Raw genomic sequence first — 20038 nt, 5'->3', positions numbered from 1 at the left:
GTAACACATCGACAGCGCTACTACTACTACTACTACTACTACTACTACAATGAATGATAATTAAGAATTTTGGCATAAACATGAAAAATACATACAATTAAATTATTGTCAAAAAAAAAAAAAGTAAAACATTTAATATAAATAAATAAAGGTCCGCTCTGATATTATTCATGATAATATCTCTTGTCCAGTACCTGAAGAAGTCCAGATTTTTGTATCTCCTTGATTTCAAGTGGCATTTAGTCAACTAGGGCTGCGTTTAAATAGCTTTTTTATGCCCTTCCCTCGCTAACTGAAACCTGAAAATCATTAACAAGACCTTTGTCTCAAAATATAGTCAATAATTTTAGCGATTCATGCATTGAAGTCTATGAGGTGTATATCCCTGAATGCTCCCATTGTAAGTGCGTTGTGGTAATTATTGTCTGTAAGTAACACACTCTGGTGTTGATCAGTTCTCAGATTGGGCTTCAGTATAAAAGAGCACAGAGCCTCTTGCTCCCAGTGGACCGGAGCTCTTTATAAATGCTACCGTATCCCTTCCTCTCTCATTATTATTACTGTCACCGACTGGATCATTTATTTATTAGTACGGCATCTTAGCCCTTCAGAGGACCTCACTCCCAAACCCAGTCTTCTTTACCCAGGGTCCCACAGCTAATGAGGGGCCAGACAGACACCGTGAGAGAGAGGGAGGACTGGAGAGAGGAACTCCCTGGAGAGGAGAACAAGAGCTGAATGATAATCGTAACTTAGTGTCTCTTAGATCCAAAATTCAGGACAGTGCTAGTTAAAGAAGGATCGTGACAGAAATGCGATTGGGTTTGTTGGGATTCTTGGAAAACGCATGAAGATGATAAATTCACCTTTACTGGGCATGCATAAAACCTCACAAAAGCTCACTGAGATGATACAGATGGAAAATAATAAATAATAAAGTTATCGCACAATTCTTTTGGCAGGGTCATTTTATTTAGCAAAATATCTCAGCATTCTCTGATGCGTCCAGGTCGCACTCACTCACCATTATTTGTTTGGTCTAAAACGCAATTGCTCTCATGTTTTGCCGCAGGACAGTGAGTGCATTTTCTGTCATCTTTGCATGACTGTGATATGAAGTGTGTGCAAAGTAACATATTTTAACAACAGTGTGAAAGTGAATAGCACATAACAGCCACAATACTGGCATAAACATGAATATCTATTTTTAAATACCAACAGCGTTTTCAGATTTATCCACTTTGGAGAGCGTTTTCAAAAAATAATTTTCATTAATTAAAACGCCATCTCAGTGTGGACGCAAGGCCAAAATGGAGAGAAAAAGATGCGTTTTTAAACGAAAACCTATTAGTTTAGACAAGGCCTGAGTGAACAGGAACAGAAACGACACATTTTAGAGTCAAAAGCTATTTTACTGTAAGCCCTTTATTTTGCTGTGTATAAGTGTTATGAGTTAGGACAGTTTTAGGATTCAGGATAGGTGTTTGTTTATACATTCATATTGTACAAAGACAACTAATATTTGCAAGTCCCATTTAAAAAACAATGCATGAATGTTGCTGCCTTGATGACACCATGCACACTTTTTTTTAAACATTTGACAAAAAGAATTTGGTTTCATATGATGAAACAGTTTAAAACATTAGTAGAAAATAGTGGAATCTGATTAACTGCATCTGTGTAAGGAGAACTGACTTTCTAAAAATCACCAAAACACAGACAAAATTAGTTCTTGGTGTGAGAATCTTTCCTCTTTTTATTCAGGCACAACTAACTCCTACATCTTCACCGTGGTTACAGTTATGAACATCAATTCCTCCATGTGGACAGTCAAAAATGCTCCTCTCAGTCCCGGTACATCGCAACTCATCCAGCCAGATTTTCCCAGTTCCTGCAGGAAATACACAGCAGACCGTTCTGAGAGGGTTTTGGAAACTATAGCCTGTATACCATGAACCGTTAACTAAAACCCCTTAAGCATAGACAGATACATCACCTGCACCGGCCGTGTACACCTGGGTGGCCCTCTGGAAGCCCAACATCCTACACACCACCAACCCATCCACAGAGTCAAAGCTGTCATCACACACCGTTCCCCAGACACCATTGTACAGCACCTCGACTCTTCCACGGGTGGAGCTTCCCACTAAACGAACCACAGCTAAAGACAAATACACATATATGAGACATGTTCAGACATTCATATGTCATGCTAAGTGACTGTTATTTTGTAGAGTTGACAAAACAACAACAACAACAATACAAGAATCTCTGAGAATTTAATAGACGTTAACACTAGCTATGTTTTCATCCACCTATTTTAATGCAAATTTTGGGTTATCGCATAATAAACGCTGGATGGAAATGCCAAGATGAGCATAAATTCTAAAAATGTGCATAAAAACTTACGCGACGGATAATTTTGTATTTTTTTATTTAGACATGCGCATAAACTGTGATTGAAACACCTTTGCAGAATAAATCCTTTGATGCGCAACAATAACCTCATGTGACTTTGCCTCAGCAGAGGCTGTGATTGGATAACTGGAGTAACCAGTGGACCAATGGCATCACAGCATCTCAACTGTTGGTTTGGTGTTTCTGAAACGCCTGAGTCAAAGACTGTCATCAGAATGATTTGGTTTAATTCCTCCAGAAGCGTCTCACACGATTGCGTTTCCAAACACCAGCATCCGAACGTAAGAGAACATGACAGTGTTTATTGTGTTTCGTCTGACGCTCTGAGACAAACTCATTCATGATGGAGGGAAACAGAGCCTGATTGCAGCAACTTACGGTTTTATTACAGATATAATGTGCCAATTTCCCAGGAAGTGATGATTTTGCTGTCTTGAACACATGGGATGGAAACGTTGCTTTATTCACAAATGTTTTATGCAATTTTGCACACAAGTTAAATCTGCAACTTTAGATGGAAACATAGCTAGTGACACACAGTAGTTCAGAAAGATAAATCTGTAATTATGGAAATTACCAGGCACACCAGCATTGGGTCCTACATCACCCTTCTCACCCTTCAGACCTGTTTAAGACCATCATACATGTACATACAATCAATTCACTTGCTCACATAATAATCACATAACTGCTGTGCACTCACAGATATCGTGGATACACACAAAATATGCCAAAACATACCTTGATTTCCCTTTTGCCCTGGGAGAGAATAGGGTAAGAGGAAAGGAAGAAAGTCAAGAAACAGACACAGATGGATGTTGCCTTCTTGTCATTAATTAATTTTTAATAAACCCACCTGAATCCCCTTTACTGCCCTTTACTCCATTCAGACCCCGAGATCCTGGGACACCTACATACAACATCGAACTCAGATGACGACTGCATGATATAAACCCAGTGTTTATCATCTGTTTTCATGTTTGTCTTTATTTACCTGGCAAGCCTTGATCTCCCTTTACCCCCTGTTGTCCTGGGCTCCCTAAAAACAATTATTTACCCAAAATTATTGGCAACAGCATATATCACTTTTATGTGCATATGTTCTTAGCACTCCTACAATACCTTGAAGGCCAAGGCCACTGTCTCCCTTTGGGCCAGGCGAGCCTTTTTCTCCAGATGGTCCCCGCAGGCCAGGAGGTCCCTGTGGACCAGCAGGCCCTAAAAGACCAATCAACCACAGGTTAGGGCCCAAATGAATGAGGAATTATGAAACTTTATGGGTGCACCATTCTGCCTGAAAACAAAGTCACATTTACAGGGTACCAGGATGATATAATGAGCACTTGTGAGGAAAAGCTATAATCTCTGTATTTAATAAAGTTGCCAGTTTGTGGTAGAGTTTAGTGACTTGAAGGTAAATACTGTCTGTGAAAGAATCTGTAGTTTTTGGAAAAACGTAGTATCTTTGAAAGTCAACACATATGTTTTCCTTTACTTTTGTGTTTGCCGTATAATAGATTCTGGGATGAAACTGCTGTGCAATAAGCTTTCTCCAATATTGTGGTATCAGCTATTTCAGATAAATCAAAGTACACCAGATTTTATGTCATTTGTCATAAGTCTGGCTACTGGTAAGTTCAAGTCCTCCGGGGAAATTTACGAGTTGGTAAGTTTTTGGTAAGTCACTTTTGTCGGAGCAAGATGGCAGTGTACCTTCTCTTAATTAACTACACAAAAATACAGCAAGGTTTTTAAACTCTACTTCTAGAAAAGGAAGAACAAATAATCGAATCAGGTGTGTGCTTTTTTATGTTTTTAATTAATTTATAAATCCACTGTAAACTTGTTATATTGTTATATCGCAGTGTTATATTACATTTGGACCATGCAATTAGAGTATTTTGTTGTAAATAAAAAAGCCTGACAATGTCACTGCTAAATACCTTTAAGTAGTGTTGTATTGTTTCTTTCCAAAAGCTTTCTTACCCCTTACACCTGGAGGCCCCTGCCCTCCTCGCTCACCACTGGGACCTTGGTCTCCTTTAGGCCCTGAGGAAGAGAGATTTCAAGTACAAGGTGTCAAAAAGAGTCAAAATGCAGAACAGTCAAGTGTGACTTTGACTGAGATTTAGTTGTAGTGGTGTTTAATAAGGAATCCATCACTATTACTACTGTTCAGACTAAACAGATTAAAGTGGTTTTGTGGTGTGGTTGTACTTTTGCTCAACTGCACTACACTGTGAAAAAAAAATCTTATTTTTTATCAGTAGTAGTAATTAGCAGCTATAGACAAACTGTCAAATCATTCGGGTCAGATTTATCTTTTAAGAAGTACCTGGATTTCCACGGGCCCCCGGTGTTCCTGCCAAACCATTCTTTCCATCGGCACCTGGACGACCGTCATTCCCAGGTAAACCTTGTGTGCACAGAGCAGTAGTCATTAGAGCAGTATAAAACTCTTACAGCATGGAAAAATGTGCAAGGCATTTCCACAACACATATTTTCTGTTTTATTACAGTATGAATTATTAAGGTGGCCTTTCATCATAATATCAGGCACCTTGTATTCCTCTCTCTCCTGGATCCCCCTTTAAGCCTGAAACGCCTGGAGACAGAAATAAATACAGTCAGGGAGAGATGTGGATCTGTTATTCTGGGATGAGAGATGTGTGAAAGTAAGGAGGCGATTACCAGGTGCACCCGGAGCGCCGACCATTCCCTTTACGCCTGCGAGACCTGGGTCTCCTCTCTGTCCTTTTTCACCTGGAGCTCCAGGCTCACCTACCCTCCCTGAAATAAATACAATCATTTTCAATTCATTTCATTGTTTTGCAGCATTTTCTTTGTGTACACCAAAAAAGTGAATGCTTTAGCATTACTAACGTACAATTATTTCCTAAGCCTATGCAGCGCGTTAAAACTGGCGAAAAATTAAGAGGACAATACTCACACATGCTTCTCAAGAGCACTCACACCCATACACATATGCATACAAATTCATACAGATATACAAAAATACACTAACCTGGTGAGCCAAGACCTCCTTTCTGTCCTGGGTACCCTGGTATTCCAGGAGAACCTAATACAGAGCACAACTGGAGTATAAAAACTGACTACTCAAAGCATGACATAACAATGACAAAATACTATTCACACGCATCTGTTGGAAAAAAGGATGGAAGACACCAAAGGTCAAATGACAGCTTTAGTTCAGTTCAGTGTTTATGTCTGTTTTGACCAGCAGGGAGCACTAAAACCACACAGATTGTGAAGGAACATGTAGAAAGTGATCGGCTCTATTCTGGTCACTGAGATCTGCTGCTGGGTTCAAAAGAAGAGATGAAAATCAGTCATTTTTTCACCCCAGAGATTTTGGGTGCCTCACAGATGTTTGGTACACTCTAAAACATGCTGGGTTGTTTCTGTAAACACATTATTGGGTTGCTCATGCTGGGTCAAATGAGTTGTAAGGGGGTCAATTCACAAATAAACGCTGGTTGGGTTATTTTGACCCAGCAACTGGTTACTTTTTTCATTCTTTGCGGAACTTTCTGGATTCTTCACTTCTGACTTGAGGAGCACGCCACTCGGAGCAGGCAGTGTTTTATGGTAAGTTATGAATGTTTACCTATATTTTTAATAAGTTGTGGTGGTAGCAGCAAGCTAATTTCACTGTTCAACATACAGTCCTTGATATGGAAGTGTGAGGGGTAACGTATTTATTCCGTGAAACATTAATTAGCCACAGCTAGCCGGTTAGAATTTTTGACAAAATGCCGCATGTTAAATCCTTAGTTGAAATTAAACCAGATATATCAGCAGCCTTTTTGAAAATTGTAATTCTAAATTCATCATGTAATTATCGTAGGCCTATTCATTGTGGACGTTGCGTATTTAAAAGTGAGAAAAGCTTTTGTATGAAATCCATACGCGCAGTTTCCCTCACAGGGCTCGCACGTAAAATCAGCGGGAAATGAGTCTCTAATGTACGTTAGGCTAGCTAGTGAGTTGTGAGTGAAAAGTCTGCTGGTGTCGTTTTAGAAATACTCGTCTGAAGAAGTGACTGAGGTAAGTTCCAGCACAGTCTGCGTGTGTCTTGTCTGTAAAGTCTCGAACCATCGTTTCTGCCAAAAAAAAAAAAAGGCTTTCAAGAGCCTTGATATAGCCTTTTTTAGTAAATGTATGACTTGCAATCTTTATAAACATCGACTGAGGAAAGGAGAAATAGCGCCAGTTTTGAGAAGAAAATTATACCCGTTTAGTTGAACGAATGATCGTCAATATTTAAAACGTAAAAAATTTAAACTTACATGATAGCCTACCCTGTCATCTTTCATTTTATTGTGTGCAAGTTCATCTAAACGGGCGGTCATCAGCGCTGCCAGTCAGGAGATTAACGAGCAGCTTTGTGGGTTTGTGAATTTTAATGTTAAAGACACTTTATCAACATTACAGTAATATTTTACTTTTAATAAAATAATGTTTTATTTTAATGCCTTAATGTTGATAATATTTGTCAAAATTACTCTTTTATTACTATAATTCAGTTTGCAATACTGAATGCACATTTTGTTTGTTTTTCACATTTGGTCATTTGGTAATGTTTGCAATAATTTGAATTGCATATTCAGTAATAAATTGATACTTCCACAAAAAAAGCTTAACTTGCATGTCAGTTTTATTGCAACACTCTAAGTGATTGTCCGGGAAGCAGACACACTCTGTCAGTTTAAATTTAAACTTAAACGCATCTCTTTTACCTGGAATTCATATAGAACATTATACATTTCTATTATTCAAATCAGTTAAATGATTATTAGGCTGCATAGGTCAGCCGGAACCGGGGACACTTTCCTATAACACCTGATGTACTCATTATTTAATAAGAAGAATGGCATCTATGCTAATGTATGTCTTTCTGTTCATTCTTAAGTTTACTGAAGTCAGCCGGATCCAGGCCGTAAGCAGATCAGATGGTGGACCTGCGCCTGGACCCATCCATGACGCTTTCCTGAAGTGCCAGCCTCATCAGCCCTGTGAAGGCCTCATAGACACGACTGATCCTCAACAAACTCGTCTCCATACTGGTGTGATGACTCCGACTTCCAACCAGATGGAACTGGATAAATATTCTGAATGTTCTTATTCAATCTGACCTCTGACCTGTAATGCTGCCTGGATCATAATCATACACTGTTCGCTCGATGGCCAGAGGAGAACTGAATGCCTGAGCCTGGGTTCTCTCAAGGTTTTTTTCTCCATTCTGTCACTGATGAGTTTTGGTTCCTTGCCACTGTTGCCTTGGCTTTTGGCTTGCTTAGTTGGGGACATTTAATATTCAACAATATTATTGATTTGCCTTAAGGTGGACGATGACGCAATTTTCTTCTAGAAACAAACTTTGTTGTATTATATTCATGTTACAGTATCACTGAAGCTGCTTTGATACAATCTGTATTGTAAAAAGCGCTATATAAATAAAGATGACTTGACTAACAGGTGAGGACCAACATGGTTGAATATTTACAAAATGAGATGACTGGTGAATTGCTGCACATTCTGTCCCTCAGGGATGAAATGAGGGGGACATGTCAGACCTTTGACATTGATTAACATTTGTATTTGATAAAGTAAAGTATTAAAGAAATGTATAAAATAAAATAAAAAATGAGATTGAAATCATACAGTGGCCTCTCTTGTTTATTGTATTACAGAGATAATAATTATTTTACATTCATAATATAACAAATATTTGTTTCTAATTTTATTAAGGCAATGAGACAAGAAATAACCCAGCACATGAGTAAAACTTAACCCAGCAAAAGGGTTAATTTCACCCACTGGTTGGGTCAAATGAATGACCCAGAAATATGGTCAAATGGCAAAAACCCAGCACTTGGGTCAAACCAACCCAGCGCGTGTTCTGTCCAATAGTGACCCAGCAGTGTGGTTAAGGTTGGGTTATTTTTTAACCCAGCAGTTTTTAGAGTGTATCCTTCTGGAATCTAGCTAGGAAGAGCTGTGCAGGTAAAACCTCACTCCTCTGCCTTCCCATGCCGGTTGATGATGGTTTGAATCCCGTTAGGAGCGGTGCGACTAGGACCGGTTGCATTGGTGCCGTGACCCGGAGTGGAGTGACGTTCAGGGCGGTGTGTGTACTGGAGGCCAGCTAGTAAGAGCTGTGCAGGTGAACCTCAAGAGATGCACAAGAGGCAGTGGTTTTAAGCGCCCTAGTTGAAGATGGTTCAAATCATGTTCGGAGAGGTGCGAGTAGGACCTGTTACATTGGTGCCATGACCCTGGAGTGGAATGACGTTCCGGGCGGTGTGTGTACTGGAGGCCAGCTAGTAAGAGCTGTGCATGTAAAACTTCAAGGGGCTTTGGCTTTAAGTGCCATAGTTGACGAATCCCGTTCGGAGTGGTGCGAGTAGGAACAGTTATATCAGCATAGTCTTCTAACATCCCTCAAAAAAACAGCTAGATTTTAAATTAATTGTTCAAATAACTTTTAATAAGTTGTTTTACTGAATTTTAAACGCTTTGAATTGTTCAAGCTGATGCCTCATGCTGATAGTTGTAGCCAAGCTTTGGGGCAAATAAGTCACGATTATCTCCCTTGTTAGCTATTGCCTAAATATTGCAATCTACTAATGTTAAATTAGAGTGAGAGGGTGACTGAGTGACAATATTCAAAGCATTGTCACAGTACGCAGTTACCTTGTAATCCAGGTGTTCCAGGTGTTCCAGGTGGACCAGGCGGACAAACCATGACTATGAAATATAAAGGAAAATGATAACCTTAATTCTTTGAGAAACAACTATGGTGTCTCCTGACAAAATGCTTTAAAGGGGTCATGAAATGGAAAATCGTCTCGGTTACGTATGTAACCCTCGTTCCCTGAGTAGGGAACGGAGACGTTACGTCGGATGACGACGAATGGGGTTTCGCTTAGAAATCCTATCATCTTCGAGTATTAAAACACGAGCCAATGGCAATGAAATGCCATGGGTCTGCGGAATTTGCATAGCGTAACTCCGCCCCACGCAGGGGGTATATAAGGAAGTGCGCGAGCAACATGCAGACTATGTCTTCGCTGAGGAGCCGAGACTGAACTCAGGCGTTCCAGCGGTACAGCGGAAGTGGCAGGGAGACGTAACGTCTCCGTTCCCTACTCAGGGAACGAGGGTTACATACGTAACCGAGACGTTCCCTTTCGTTGTCACTCCGAGTTACGTCGGATGACGACGAATGGGGTTCCCAGTGTAATCACGCCACCTCTCGACTGTCTTCCAGTGCCCTGCGTAAGTCTGAGCTCCCTGTCGTGAGACTGGCACGGACGAAGGACTCCTACTTAACACAGGAATACCAAGGTACACTGGGAAGCATATCTCAGTGGAAATATGCAATCATGCCCAACCCGAAGGGGGGGACTTGGAAAACACATATGATGCCGAAGGGCTGCATACGGAGTCACTGGGGTGTCCAGCCGCAGGTGGAATATTTAAACCCCAGGGGTGGCAAGGTGGCTTGCCAAGGGAAAGACACATGCTCAAAGAGGCTTACAGTGGAATACACATGTGGGGGTCGCCCGGAGGGGGAACCAAGCACATGGAGGCACCTAGCCAAGCGCGAAAGCTGCCGGTGGCATAACTCTGGCGTTGACGTCAACAGTGCTGGAGGAGACTCAGGGCTTATGAGGCTCACCTGAGGAAATATCGCACGTATCCCGTCCGTGGAGAGGAATGGCGAGCAAGCGAAGACACCTGAGCAGAATCTAGCACCGGCTAGTTGAAGCGAGTACATGAGAAGAAACTGGCTCAACTCGGAGATTGTAGAATTTCACGAAGTATTAGGTGTCGCCCAGCCTGCAGCTCTGCAGATGTCTGTTAGCGAGGCGCCATGCGCTAGAACCCAAGAGGATGCCACACTCCGGGTGGAGTGGGCCGTCACACCAAGGGGGCACGGACGACCTTGCTGCTGGTAAGCCAAAGCAATGGCGTCCACTATCCAGTGAAACAACCTTTGCTTCGAGAGAGCCTTTCCCTTCAGCTTCCCACCATGACAGACAAAGAGCTGGTCTGAGGTCCTGAAACACTGCGTTCTGTCTACGTAAGCACGGAGGGCGCATACTGGACAGAGCAGTGCCAAGGCTGGGTCTGCCTCCTCCAAGGGCAGCACTTGCAGGTTCACCACCTGGCGAAAGGGTGTGGTGGGAACCTTGGGCACATATCCAGGCCGGGGTCTCAGGATCACGTGAGAGATAGCCGGCCCGAATTCCAGGCACGCTTCGTCAACCGAGAATGCCTGCAGGTCCCCTACCCTCTTGATGGAGGCCAATGCAACCAGGAGCGCTGTCTTCATAGACAGGAACTTAAGCTCCACTGATTGCAGAGGCTCAAAGGGAGCACTCTGCAGGGCAGTTAGAACCACTGAGAGGTCCCAAGAGGGAACGAGAGGAGAGCGAGGAGGATTTAGTCTCCTGGCTCCTCTCAGGAACCTGATGATCAGGTCGTGCTTCCCCAGAGACTTACCTTCAACTGCATCGTGATGTGTGGCAATAGCGGCAACATACACTTTCAGGGTGGAGGGAGACAGCCTTCGCTCCAACCCTTCTTGCAGGAAGGAAAGCACGACACTGATCGGGCATTTCGTGGGTTCTTGCTGTTTAGAAGAACACCAGTTGACGAAGAGGTTCCACTTCAACGCATAGGCATGTCTCGTGGACGATGCTCTAGCGGAAGTGATGGTAGCCACCACCGCTGGTGGTAGGGTACTCAAACCTACCTCCTCCCGTCCAGGAGCCACACGTGGAGGTTCCAAAGATCGGGACGAGCGTGCCAAAGGGTGCCCCGTCCCTGAGAAAGCAGGTCCTTCCTCAGAGGAATTGGCCAGGGAGGTGCTGTCGCGAGGAGAACTAGTTCTGGGAACCAGGTGCGGTTGTGCCAATACGGGGCAACCAATATTACCTGCTCCTCGTCCTCCCTGATCTTGCGCAAAGTCTGCGCAAGGAGGCTCACTGGGGGAAACGCATACTTGCGTAGGCCCCGCGGCCAGCTGTGCGCCAGTGCATCCGTGCCGAGCGCCCTCGGACAGGGAATAAAACAGGTCGCAGTGGGACGAGTCGTGGGAGGCAAACAGATCTACCTGTGCGTCTCCGAACTGATCCCAATCAGCTGGACCGACTGGGGATGGAGTCGCCATTCTCCAGCGAGAGGCCGAACTCGAGACAGCTCGTCGGCCGCCTGGTTCAGGTGTCCCGGGATATAAATGGCTCGAAGCGACCTCAGATGCTTCTGACTCCATATGAGGAGGTGGCGGGCGAGTTGCGACATACGGCGGGAGCGTAGACCACCTTGATGGTTGATGTACGCTACTGTGGCGGTATTGTCTGATCGGACTAGTACGTGTTGACCCTTGAGCAACGCTCGGAAGCGGTGCAGGGCAAGGCGTACGGCCAGCAACTCGAGGCAATTGACATGCAAAAAGGCGCTGAGGACCTGTCCAGGAACCTGCAGCAGCATGTCCATTGCACATGGCACCCCAGCCCGTGGTGGAGGCATCTGTGGAGACAACAACATGCCTGGAAGCTCGTTCTAAGGGCACTCTAGCCCGTAGAAAATTGAGGTTCAACCACGGGGTGAAGGTCTGACGGCAGGTCGGAGTCACTGGGACTCGGAGCGTGCCGTGTTGCCATGCCCACCTCGGGACTCGATCGTGAAGCCAAAGCTGAAGCGGTCTCATATGAAGCAATCCGAGCGGCGTTACTGCGGCTGCGGATGCCATATGCCCCAGGAGCCTCTGAAATAGTTTCAGTGGAACCGCATTCTTGCCCTTGAATTGGCGAAGACAAGTCAGCAGTGACTACGCGCGCTCGCTCGTAAGCTGCGCGCACATGGCGACCGAGTCGATCTCCATACCGAGAAAAGAGATCCTCTGCACGGGGCAGAGTTTGCTCTTCTCCCAGTTGACCCGAAGGCCCAGACAAGCTAGGTGCCGGAGCACAAGGTCCCTGTGTTCGCAAACCTGGTCTCGAGAGTGAGCTAGGATCAGCCAGTCGTCGATATAAATCAGGATGCGAACCCCGTGTTCACGTAGGGGAACAAGGGCTGCCTCGACGACCTTCGTGAAGACGTGAGGAGACAGGGCTAGCCCGAAAGGGAAAACCGCATACTGTATGCCTGTCCCTCGAAAGCAAACCGTAGAAACGGTCTGTGTCGAGGAAAAATGGAGACATGGGAGTAGGCGTCCTTCAGGTCGATCGCTGCAAACCAATCCTGCGGCCGCGCGCATTCGAAAATGCGTTTGGCTGTGAGCATCTTGAACGGCATCCTCTTTTTTGAAGGGAGCGGTTCAGGACGCGCAGGTCCAGGATTGGTCGAAACCCACCGGATTTCTTCGGTACAATAAAGTAGAGGCTGTAAAACCCAGACTTCATTTCGGCTGGAGGGACAGTCTCGATCGCACCCTTCGCCAGTAGGGTAGCGACCTCCGCTCTCATGACAGGGGCATTGCCACCGGCCATATTGAGCGGATTCCCCTGTACTGAGGCGGGGAGGAGACCGCGCGAACTGAATCACGGAGCCGAGCTTGATGGTTCTCGCGACCCGGCGGGACAGTCCGGAAAGCTCTAGCCAGGCCTCCAGAAACTGCCCCAGCGGGGTTATTCGAACCACAGACGTACCGTCGGGGGTGCAGCGAGGCGGAATGACCAGCCCAGGCGAGGGTGGCATAGCGGCCCTGTGCGGGGGCACGGTCATAACCGCGTCCTGCCAGAGGAGGCCGGGGGAGGACCAGCGTCCCACGGGGGCGTGCTCTGGCAGGGGTCTGGCGACAGAGGGGGATGAGAGGAGCGTGGCCCGTGGGCGGCGCGTGCTGTCATCCATAGCCTCTTGGGGCTCAGAGAAAGAGCATCAGTTCTTTTGTAGAGATTCTGCCCCGACCCTCCAGCGGGGGAAGGAGTGGTCCTGCTACCAGCTCCTGAAGAACTGAGCCCTAACTCCAAGCTGCCTGTCTCAGGTTTGTGCTGCTCAGCCAGGTGTTAGCCGGCTAAGGGGCAGAGACAGGCGGTGCCAGCCTCCAGCGACATCCTTGTGCTCAGGCCAGTGAAGGCTCGAAGGGAGGAGCCGCAAGGAGGCGGCGTCGGCGGAAAGCAGACTAAGCAGACCACACCGACGGATGACCGTCAGTGCAGAAGCCTCAGTCTGCTTCTGGATTGATCGAAGACTGTTGGGCGCAGTCTTCAACCAGCCCGCCGACCAGGCTGCCCGCCTCAAGGTGCTGCTTAGGCTGGCGTGGCAGTCTAAGGGGCGGAGACGGGCAGCGCCGCCCTCCTGCGGCTTCCTCCTGCTCAGGTCCGTTTTTTGCAGGCCCGAGGGGAGCAGCCGCATGGAGGGGGGCTTGGCGGGAAGCAGACTGAGGAGGCCGCACGGATGGATGACCATCGGTGCCGGACCCGAGTCTGCTTCAGGTGGTCGAAGCCACACCGCCAAAGAGCCCAGCCCGGGACATGGGGAATTTGAGAAAATTCATTCTCAGACCGCCCCACATCAACCTGGCTAAACCCATATCTGGACCACATTAGTGGGCATCACCTGACCCAGGATCACGCAGGTACCGATGTCGCCTGAGCGAGGTCAGTAGTGTGCGTGGCGGAACAACCAGGCCCGGCATGGGAGGCATAGCGTCCCAGGATGGGGGCGTGGTTAGAGTTTCCGCGTTCTGTCAGGGTTGGCCAGGGAAGGACTAGCGTTCCACTGCGGCCGGTTCGACAGAACTCCCGGGACAGCACTGCATCGAAGGCGCAGGCGACACACAGCACTGCATGACCGTGCCACTATAGTGACAGGGAACATACAGACCATGATCGCCGTGCGATCGAAAGCAGCGAAGGCGGAGGACACCCGCGGGCCGCGAAAGTCACGTGGAGTCTCGCGCAGCGCAGGCGTCCTGATGCACGTCCGGGAGAAGCTTACAGCGCTCGGGGGGAGGGCGGGGCCACTCCAGCCGATGCTTTCAGCTGCCCGGGAAAGCATGGCTGACAGCTCTGGATCGGTCCCGGCAACGATGGCACTCCCATGGGAGGCAACGCAGTCGAAACTTCATTTCCAGAGGAATCAAGCCCGCCTTGTGATGCTGTGAGTGCATGGTCTGCGATGTGGAGGGGGGTGTGGCCCGAGGAATTGAATCGTCGGTTGTTGTGCCACACCAAACCCTCAGATCACCCTGGCCACCAGCCAAAGTATCCCTTCTCGAGGAAGAGATAAATTGGGGTGTGGCAGAGGGGACTCTACTCACATGGAGATCATTGAGTCTTGATCTATAAACATCGCGATGGTCATGTTCCCGCAATGAAAACATGACTCATCAACGAGCGCTGCCAAGCGTGTGATAAAGCCCAACACGCAAAACAGCGCTCGCGACCGTTAGGCAGATGACTGACGCACACACATCCAGAAAATACACGGGCGAACCGTCTTGAAAAAGACGTGCCGCGTGCAGCTCTTTTTAGAGAGTGGAAAAGCTCAGCAGAGTGCTGAAGCACCCAGGGAGAAACACACTCACTGTCGGCAGATTACTGCACAAATCAGCAGCAGGAAATGCGATCTCGCTGGAAGCGCCGTCACACCAACACACTGAAGAGCCGCTCGTCTCGAAGAGATTTGAGATGACACTCAAAAGGCTTGTGGAGTGAAGTACTGAACTTGGCTCCGAAGCGAAAACATAGTCTGCATGTTGCTCGCGCACTTCCTTATATACCCCCTGCGTGGGGCGGAGTTACGCTATGCAAATTCCGCAGACCCATGGCATTTCATTGCCATTGGCTCGTGTTTTAATACTCGAAGATGATAGGATTTCTAAGCGAAACCCCATTCGTCGTCATCCGACGTAACTCGGAGTGACAACGAAAGGGAACTAAATGTTCTTGATATTTCCACATAAACAATAAAATCATACTGCAACTTTTACAACTTAAATATTACTCAAATATGTGTTTTTGTTTTCCACTCTTATGAAACGGCAAGATTTGAAATCTCCGCATTCTTGATGTAACGATTTTCCAAAACACTTGTGCTGCTATTGAGGTGATACAGGTGAGGTTAGGACAGGTTTGGTAGTATGGGTAGGGTTAAGGGTAGGTTAAGGGGTAAGAGAAGGTCAACAGAGTCATTATAGATGTAATTACAGAAATTAATAACAGCTGCAATTACATGCAGGTATGTTTTAAACATAAGTACAGTGTAAAAGCACAATAAGTGCATTGTATCAAATGCATATTAATTTAAATGTTAGTACATACTGTAGTTGTTAAAGATAGTAAATATAAAGTATAGATTTGAAAATGCATTTCATGACCCCTTTAACGATTGAAACCATGGCAGATTCTCAAAATAGTACCTGGTCAACCTATAGGATTTCTCTTGTGTGTATCAAAGACAAAGATGTGTACCTCTTTGTGCACTAACGTTGAGTTGGTTTAGTTGAGTCCTCAGTTTTTCTAGAGTCCCATCGTTCCCACACAGATCGGACAGACACTCCTGTTAACGCACACACACACACACACACACACACACACACACACACACACACACACACACACACACACACACACACACACACACACACACACACACACACACCCCTTCAGTTCTGACACACTCAGAACAGGCCTAATGTTTTTATGGCACAACATGAATGACGGTGTGAAGTGTTTGTATAACCTCATCTGAGCTGGAGCTGCCCAGCTTGAATCCTTCAGCAGACTGGAGTTCCTCTGATCTGGCTTCAGCTGTTGTACAGTGAGTGTGAACCCAAGACTCCAGAGTGAAGACTGCATACAATACACATCATACAAAGCAGATTATATCATGGAACAACAGAAACAAGGTGATAGCTTACATGATGCCGTGAAATATTCATGTTCACAAAAAGTGTTGGACACACACTTACTGTAAGGTGCAATCACATTAGATAAAAATGGTCAGTTATTGTTAATAGTGGAGCGACGTATAAAGCTCAGCTCACACAGAATTCACTTTCAAACCAAGCAGCTTTCTATTGGTCAGTGTGGTGAATTCAAGTGACCATCTTGAAAATCAGTGCAATTGCGTAAGGGAATTTTTTGCACCCGATCGCACGGATTCCTGTTAGAATGAGTTTTGCCCATGAAATTTCACCAAGCAATGGTGAATGTGACTGCACCTTAAGGCTACAACTATATGGAGGGATTATTGGGTCAGATTTAAAACTAAAAGTCTAAAACTAAAAGTCTTAAACGGAAACTAAAAGTCTAAATTTGAAACTAAAAGTCTAAGTCGAAAACTAAAAGTCTATGTCGAAAATAAATTTGGTATTTAGGATTGGGCATTTGGTATTTAGGATTGGGCATTTGGTATTTAGGATTGGGCATTTGGTATTTAGGATAGGGCATTTTGTATTTAGGATTGGGCATTTTGTATTTAGGATTGGGCATTTGGTCATTTAGCCATTTAGGATTTAGGATTGGGAATTGGTATTTAGGATTGGGCATTTAATCATTTAGCCATTTAGGATTTAGGATTGGGAATTTGGGGATTTAGGATTGGGCATTTGAGGATTGAGGATTGAGGAGTGTATGCAAATATGCATGCGTGGCGTGGCAAGGCGTGGCCCAAATACTGGAGGCTGGGTTTGAAATGGCTGGTGCGCAGAGGCACCTTATGGACAGCAGAGAGAGCTCCCAGTGCAAAGGAGCACACTGTAATGAAACCAAACAGAGCGAGTGAGCAGGGCTGGAGCGAGGACTGTACTTTACAATGTGATAACTTCAACTTAATGATAGTGTTGTAACATTTATGTGGCCTCACACACAAAGTCACCAGTGAAAGGAGTGCTATCGGTCTGACGACGAGAATAACTATTATTATTATTATTAATAGTCAGTGGGCGCGCGCAGCCGGGGCTCTCTCTCTCTCTGCTCGTTCTTATATATGCCCTGTCAAGCGCGCCCTTGTTAAACTGACATGCAAATGATAAACTTTCACTCTATGATGGTTAAACTGTGCAATTAATCCGATAATGATAGGAATCACCTGTTTAAGCATAAGTTGTAATAGACAGCACACAGGTATAGTTAAAAAGAAGCTGCTTGTCTCTTGCCACGGCTTTCACAATATCACTGTGTACTGTTACAATAGATCTGCGCGCGCACTCACTATCAACAACCGTTGTCATTGTCTACAAGCATCAACAAGCTTCCCCGTACTTTTTGACAAGCGTCCTTGACTGGGCGGCCAGAGCTTCTTTGCAGCTCAAGTCGGCGGCGTTGTGAACGTACAGTTACCGTTTCCTAACCTTGTTTTTTCTGATGCGTTGCGATAAAATATATGTATTTTTTTTACTTGGCTTGGTTGAATTCCAATGTAGAATGTGGTCTGTTATTTCTTGATAACAGACCGCTGTGAGGTATAACGCACGGTTGCCATGAAAAACAGAGCGTTGCTATGGACGCGGAACGTACTATTTTCTTTAATACAATCGTTTTTAAATCAATAAACTCCTTTTTAAATCAATATTTTGTGTCAAATTATTTATGTATTTTGTAGGTAGCCATGTAATAAGTGGGATAATGTATAGCGAGGCGCTTGTTATAGCGAATAACAACCCCGACAACAGGCTGATTCAAGTTCAGCCTGTCGGGGTTGTTAACAACCTTCTCGCTATACATTATCCTCTTATACTGTCTATGATTATCCCTTACATAAAGTACAGTCCTCGCTCCAGCCCTGCTCACTCGCTCTGTTTGGTTTCATTACAGTGTGCTCCTTAGCACTGGGAGCTCCCTCTGCTGTCCATAAGGTGCCTCTGCGCACCAGCCATTTCAAACCCAGCCTCCAGTATTTGGGCCACGCCTCCTTATTTGCATACACTCCTCAATCCTCAGTCCTCAAATGCCCAATCCTAAATCCCCAAATTCCCAATCCTAAATCCTAAATGGCTAAATGATTAAATGCCCAATCCTAAATACCAAATTCCCAATCCTAAATCCCTAATTGCCCAATCCTAAATCCTAAATGGCTAAATGACCAAATGCCCAATCCTAAATACAAAATGCCCAATCCTAAATACAAAATGCCCTATCCTAAATACCAAATGCCCAATCCTAAATACCAAATGCCCAATACCAAATTCATTTTCGACTTAGACTTTTAGTTTTCGACTTAGACTTTTAGTTTCAAATTTAGACTTTTAGTTTTCGTTTAAGACTTTTAGTTTTAGACTTTTAGTTTTAAATCTGACCCAATAATCTCTCCATACAACTAAAAATATACAAATTTCATTGCATTATACAACAAAATATCGGTGACATCTGTAAAGGAATATAGCTTTTCTCTTCACTACATTTCCTTTTCTTCATCATTTTTGCTCAATAAGTTTTAATCAGCTGTTGTTTTGGTGATTATTAGTGCATTTTTAAAGTCAGAGTCATATCAGAGAAACCACAGGTGTAGAAATCACTTTAACGATCACCATGATCCATTGACATCTGACAACCACAAAAGGTCACAATGCTTCTTCATTTTAAGTTTATTTATAATGTAATTATTTAAACTCTAAAACTTGCTTGGTTTAAAATCAATGCCACTTGGTTTGACATTTTGTATATAATGCAAGGACATTTATAAAGTTATACTTTTTAAATGTGAATTTATTTCAGTTCCATCTTACCTTTATAGGCCAGCACAGAATTCAGTGCAATCAGCAGCAGGAGAAACACTATGAGAACAGGAATACAGTGACGTTTCTTCGCTGGTTTCCTTGGTGTTAGCTCTGTAACAAACAATGCAGAACCCTGGATTAAACTACAGAAAACTGATTTCATAAGTCCATTATCAGTGAGATGATATTAGGGAAATTAAATTAGCACTATTTTAAGTTACAATACACAGCATTTCCATGACCAACAACAGTCAATCAATATTATGAAATATCAGACCACTGAATGTCATGATTGATCAGAATGAAACATTCCAGAAACACACGAACATTTCGAAGCATATTTGAATGTGAACAGTGTCAGTCTGCCCGAGACTCACCGCTGTGCTGGAAGTCGTAGCGCTCGGCCTCAAAGAGCTTCATGTTGTTGTCATAAAGAGGGTTTGCCTGGCTGAATACAGAGGCCTGCCCTTCAATGGTGTCCACTTCTGTCTCCATCAGTCACTCCACTACACACTGACCTCTACACAGCCTGGGTGACAGTTTAAAAAACAAAACCAATGAAAAAAAAAAAAAAAAAACATGCTGGCTCATCGAAACATAAGTCATCTGACAAAAGAGATGCAGTGGAAATTGCTCCAATGAGTTTGTCAAGAAAAAGGAAGTTGTGTTGTGTTGTGCTGTGTTGGCTACAGTAGCAGGTTAAGCATAAACTGCTTTTGCTGAAGACTGGAGTAATGATGCAGAAAATTCAGCTTTGATCACAGGAATAAATAACAGTTTACAATATATTCACATAGAAAACAGCTGTTTTAAATTAAACGAATTATATATAGTGATCACATTATTACTACTAATATTGCTACTACTACTATTATAATATAATAGTGACTTTTACCTATCATCTGGGGTCAGGTTTAGCCCCAG

General features: G+C 44.6%; 1 protein-coding gene across 6 annotated transcripts in view; it reads right to left on the bottom strand.

Annotated features, from left to right (window-relative positions):
* The window catches only part of marco (macrophage receptor with collagenous structure), a 444814-nt gene extending 425162 nt beyond the window's left edge, over positions 1-19652 (bottom strand). For 5 of the 6 annotated variants that reach the window (XM_084420564.1, XM_084420565.1, XM_084420559.1 and 2 more), the window contains exons 1-10: positions 19492-19652; positions 19124-19225; positions 16138-16247; positions 15867-15954; positions 9136-9189; positions 5444-5497; positions 5110-5208; positions 4979-5023; positions 4754-4834; positions 4405-4467 (exon numbers count right to left, since the gene is read on the bottom strand). In XM_084420564.1, coding sequence (XP_084276690.1) covers positions 4405-4467; positions 4754-4834; positions 4979-5023; positions 5110-5208; positions 5444-5497; positions 9136-9189; positions 15867-15954; positions 16138-16247; positions 19124-19225; positions 19492-19609 — 814 coding nt within the window. In that variant the 5' untranslated portion in view covers positions 19610-19652. The remainder of the gene's footprint in view (positions 1-4404; positions 4468-4753; positions 4835-4978; positions 5024-5109; positions 5209-5443; positions 5498-9135; positions 9190-15866; positions 15955-16137; positions 16248-19123; positions 19226-19491) is intronic. The other variant, XM_084420561.1, reaches the window with a different exon arrangement.
* Positions 19653-20038: the final 386 nt, after the last annotated feature.

This window comes from Rutilus rutilus, assembly GCF_951802725.1.
Source record: "Rutilus rutilus genome assembly, chromosome: 10".
Lineage (NCBI taxonomy): Eukaryota > Metazoa > Chordata > Actinopteri > Cypriniformes > Leuciscidae > Rutilus > Rutilus rutilus.
This window is presented reverse-complemented; position numbering and strand designations above follow the sequence as displayed.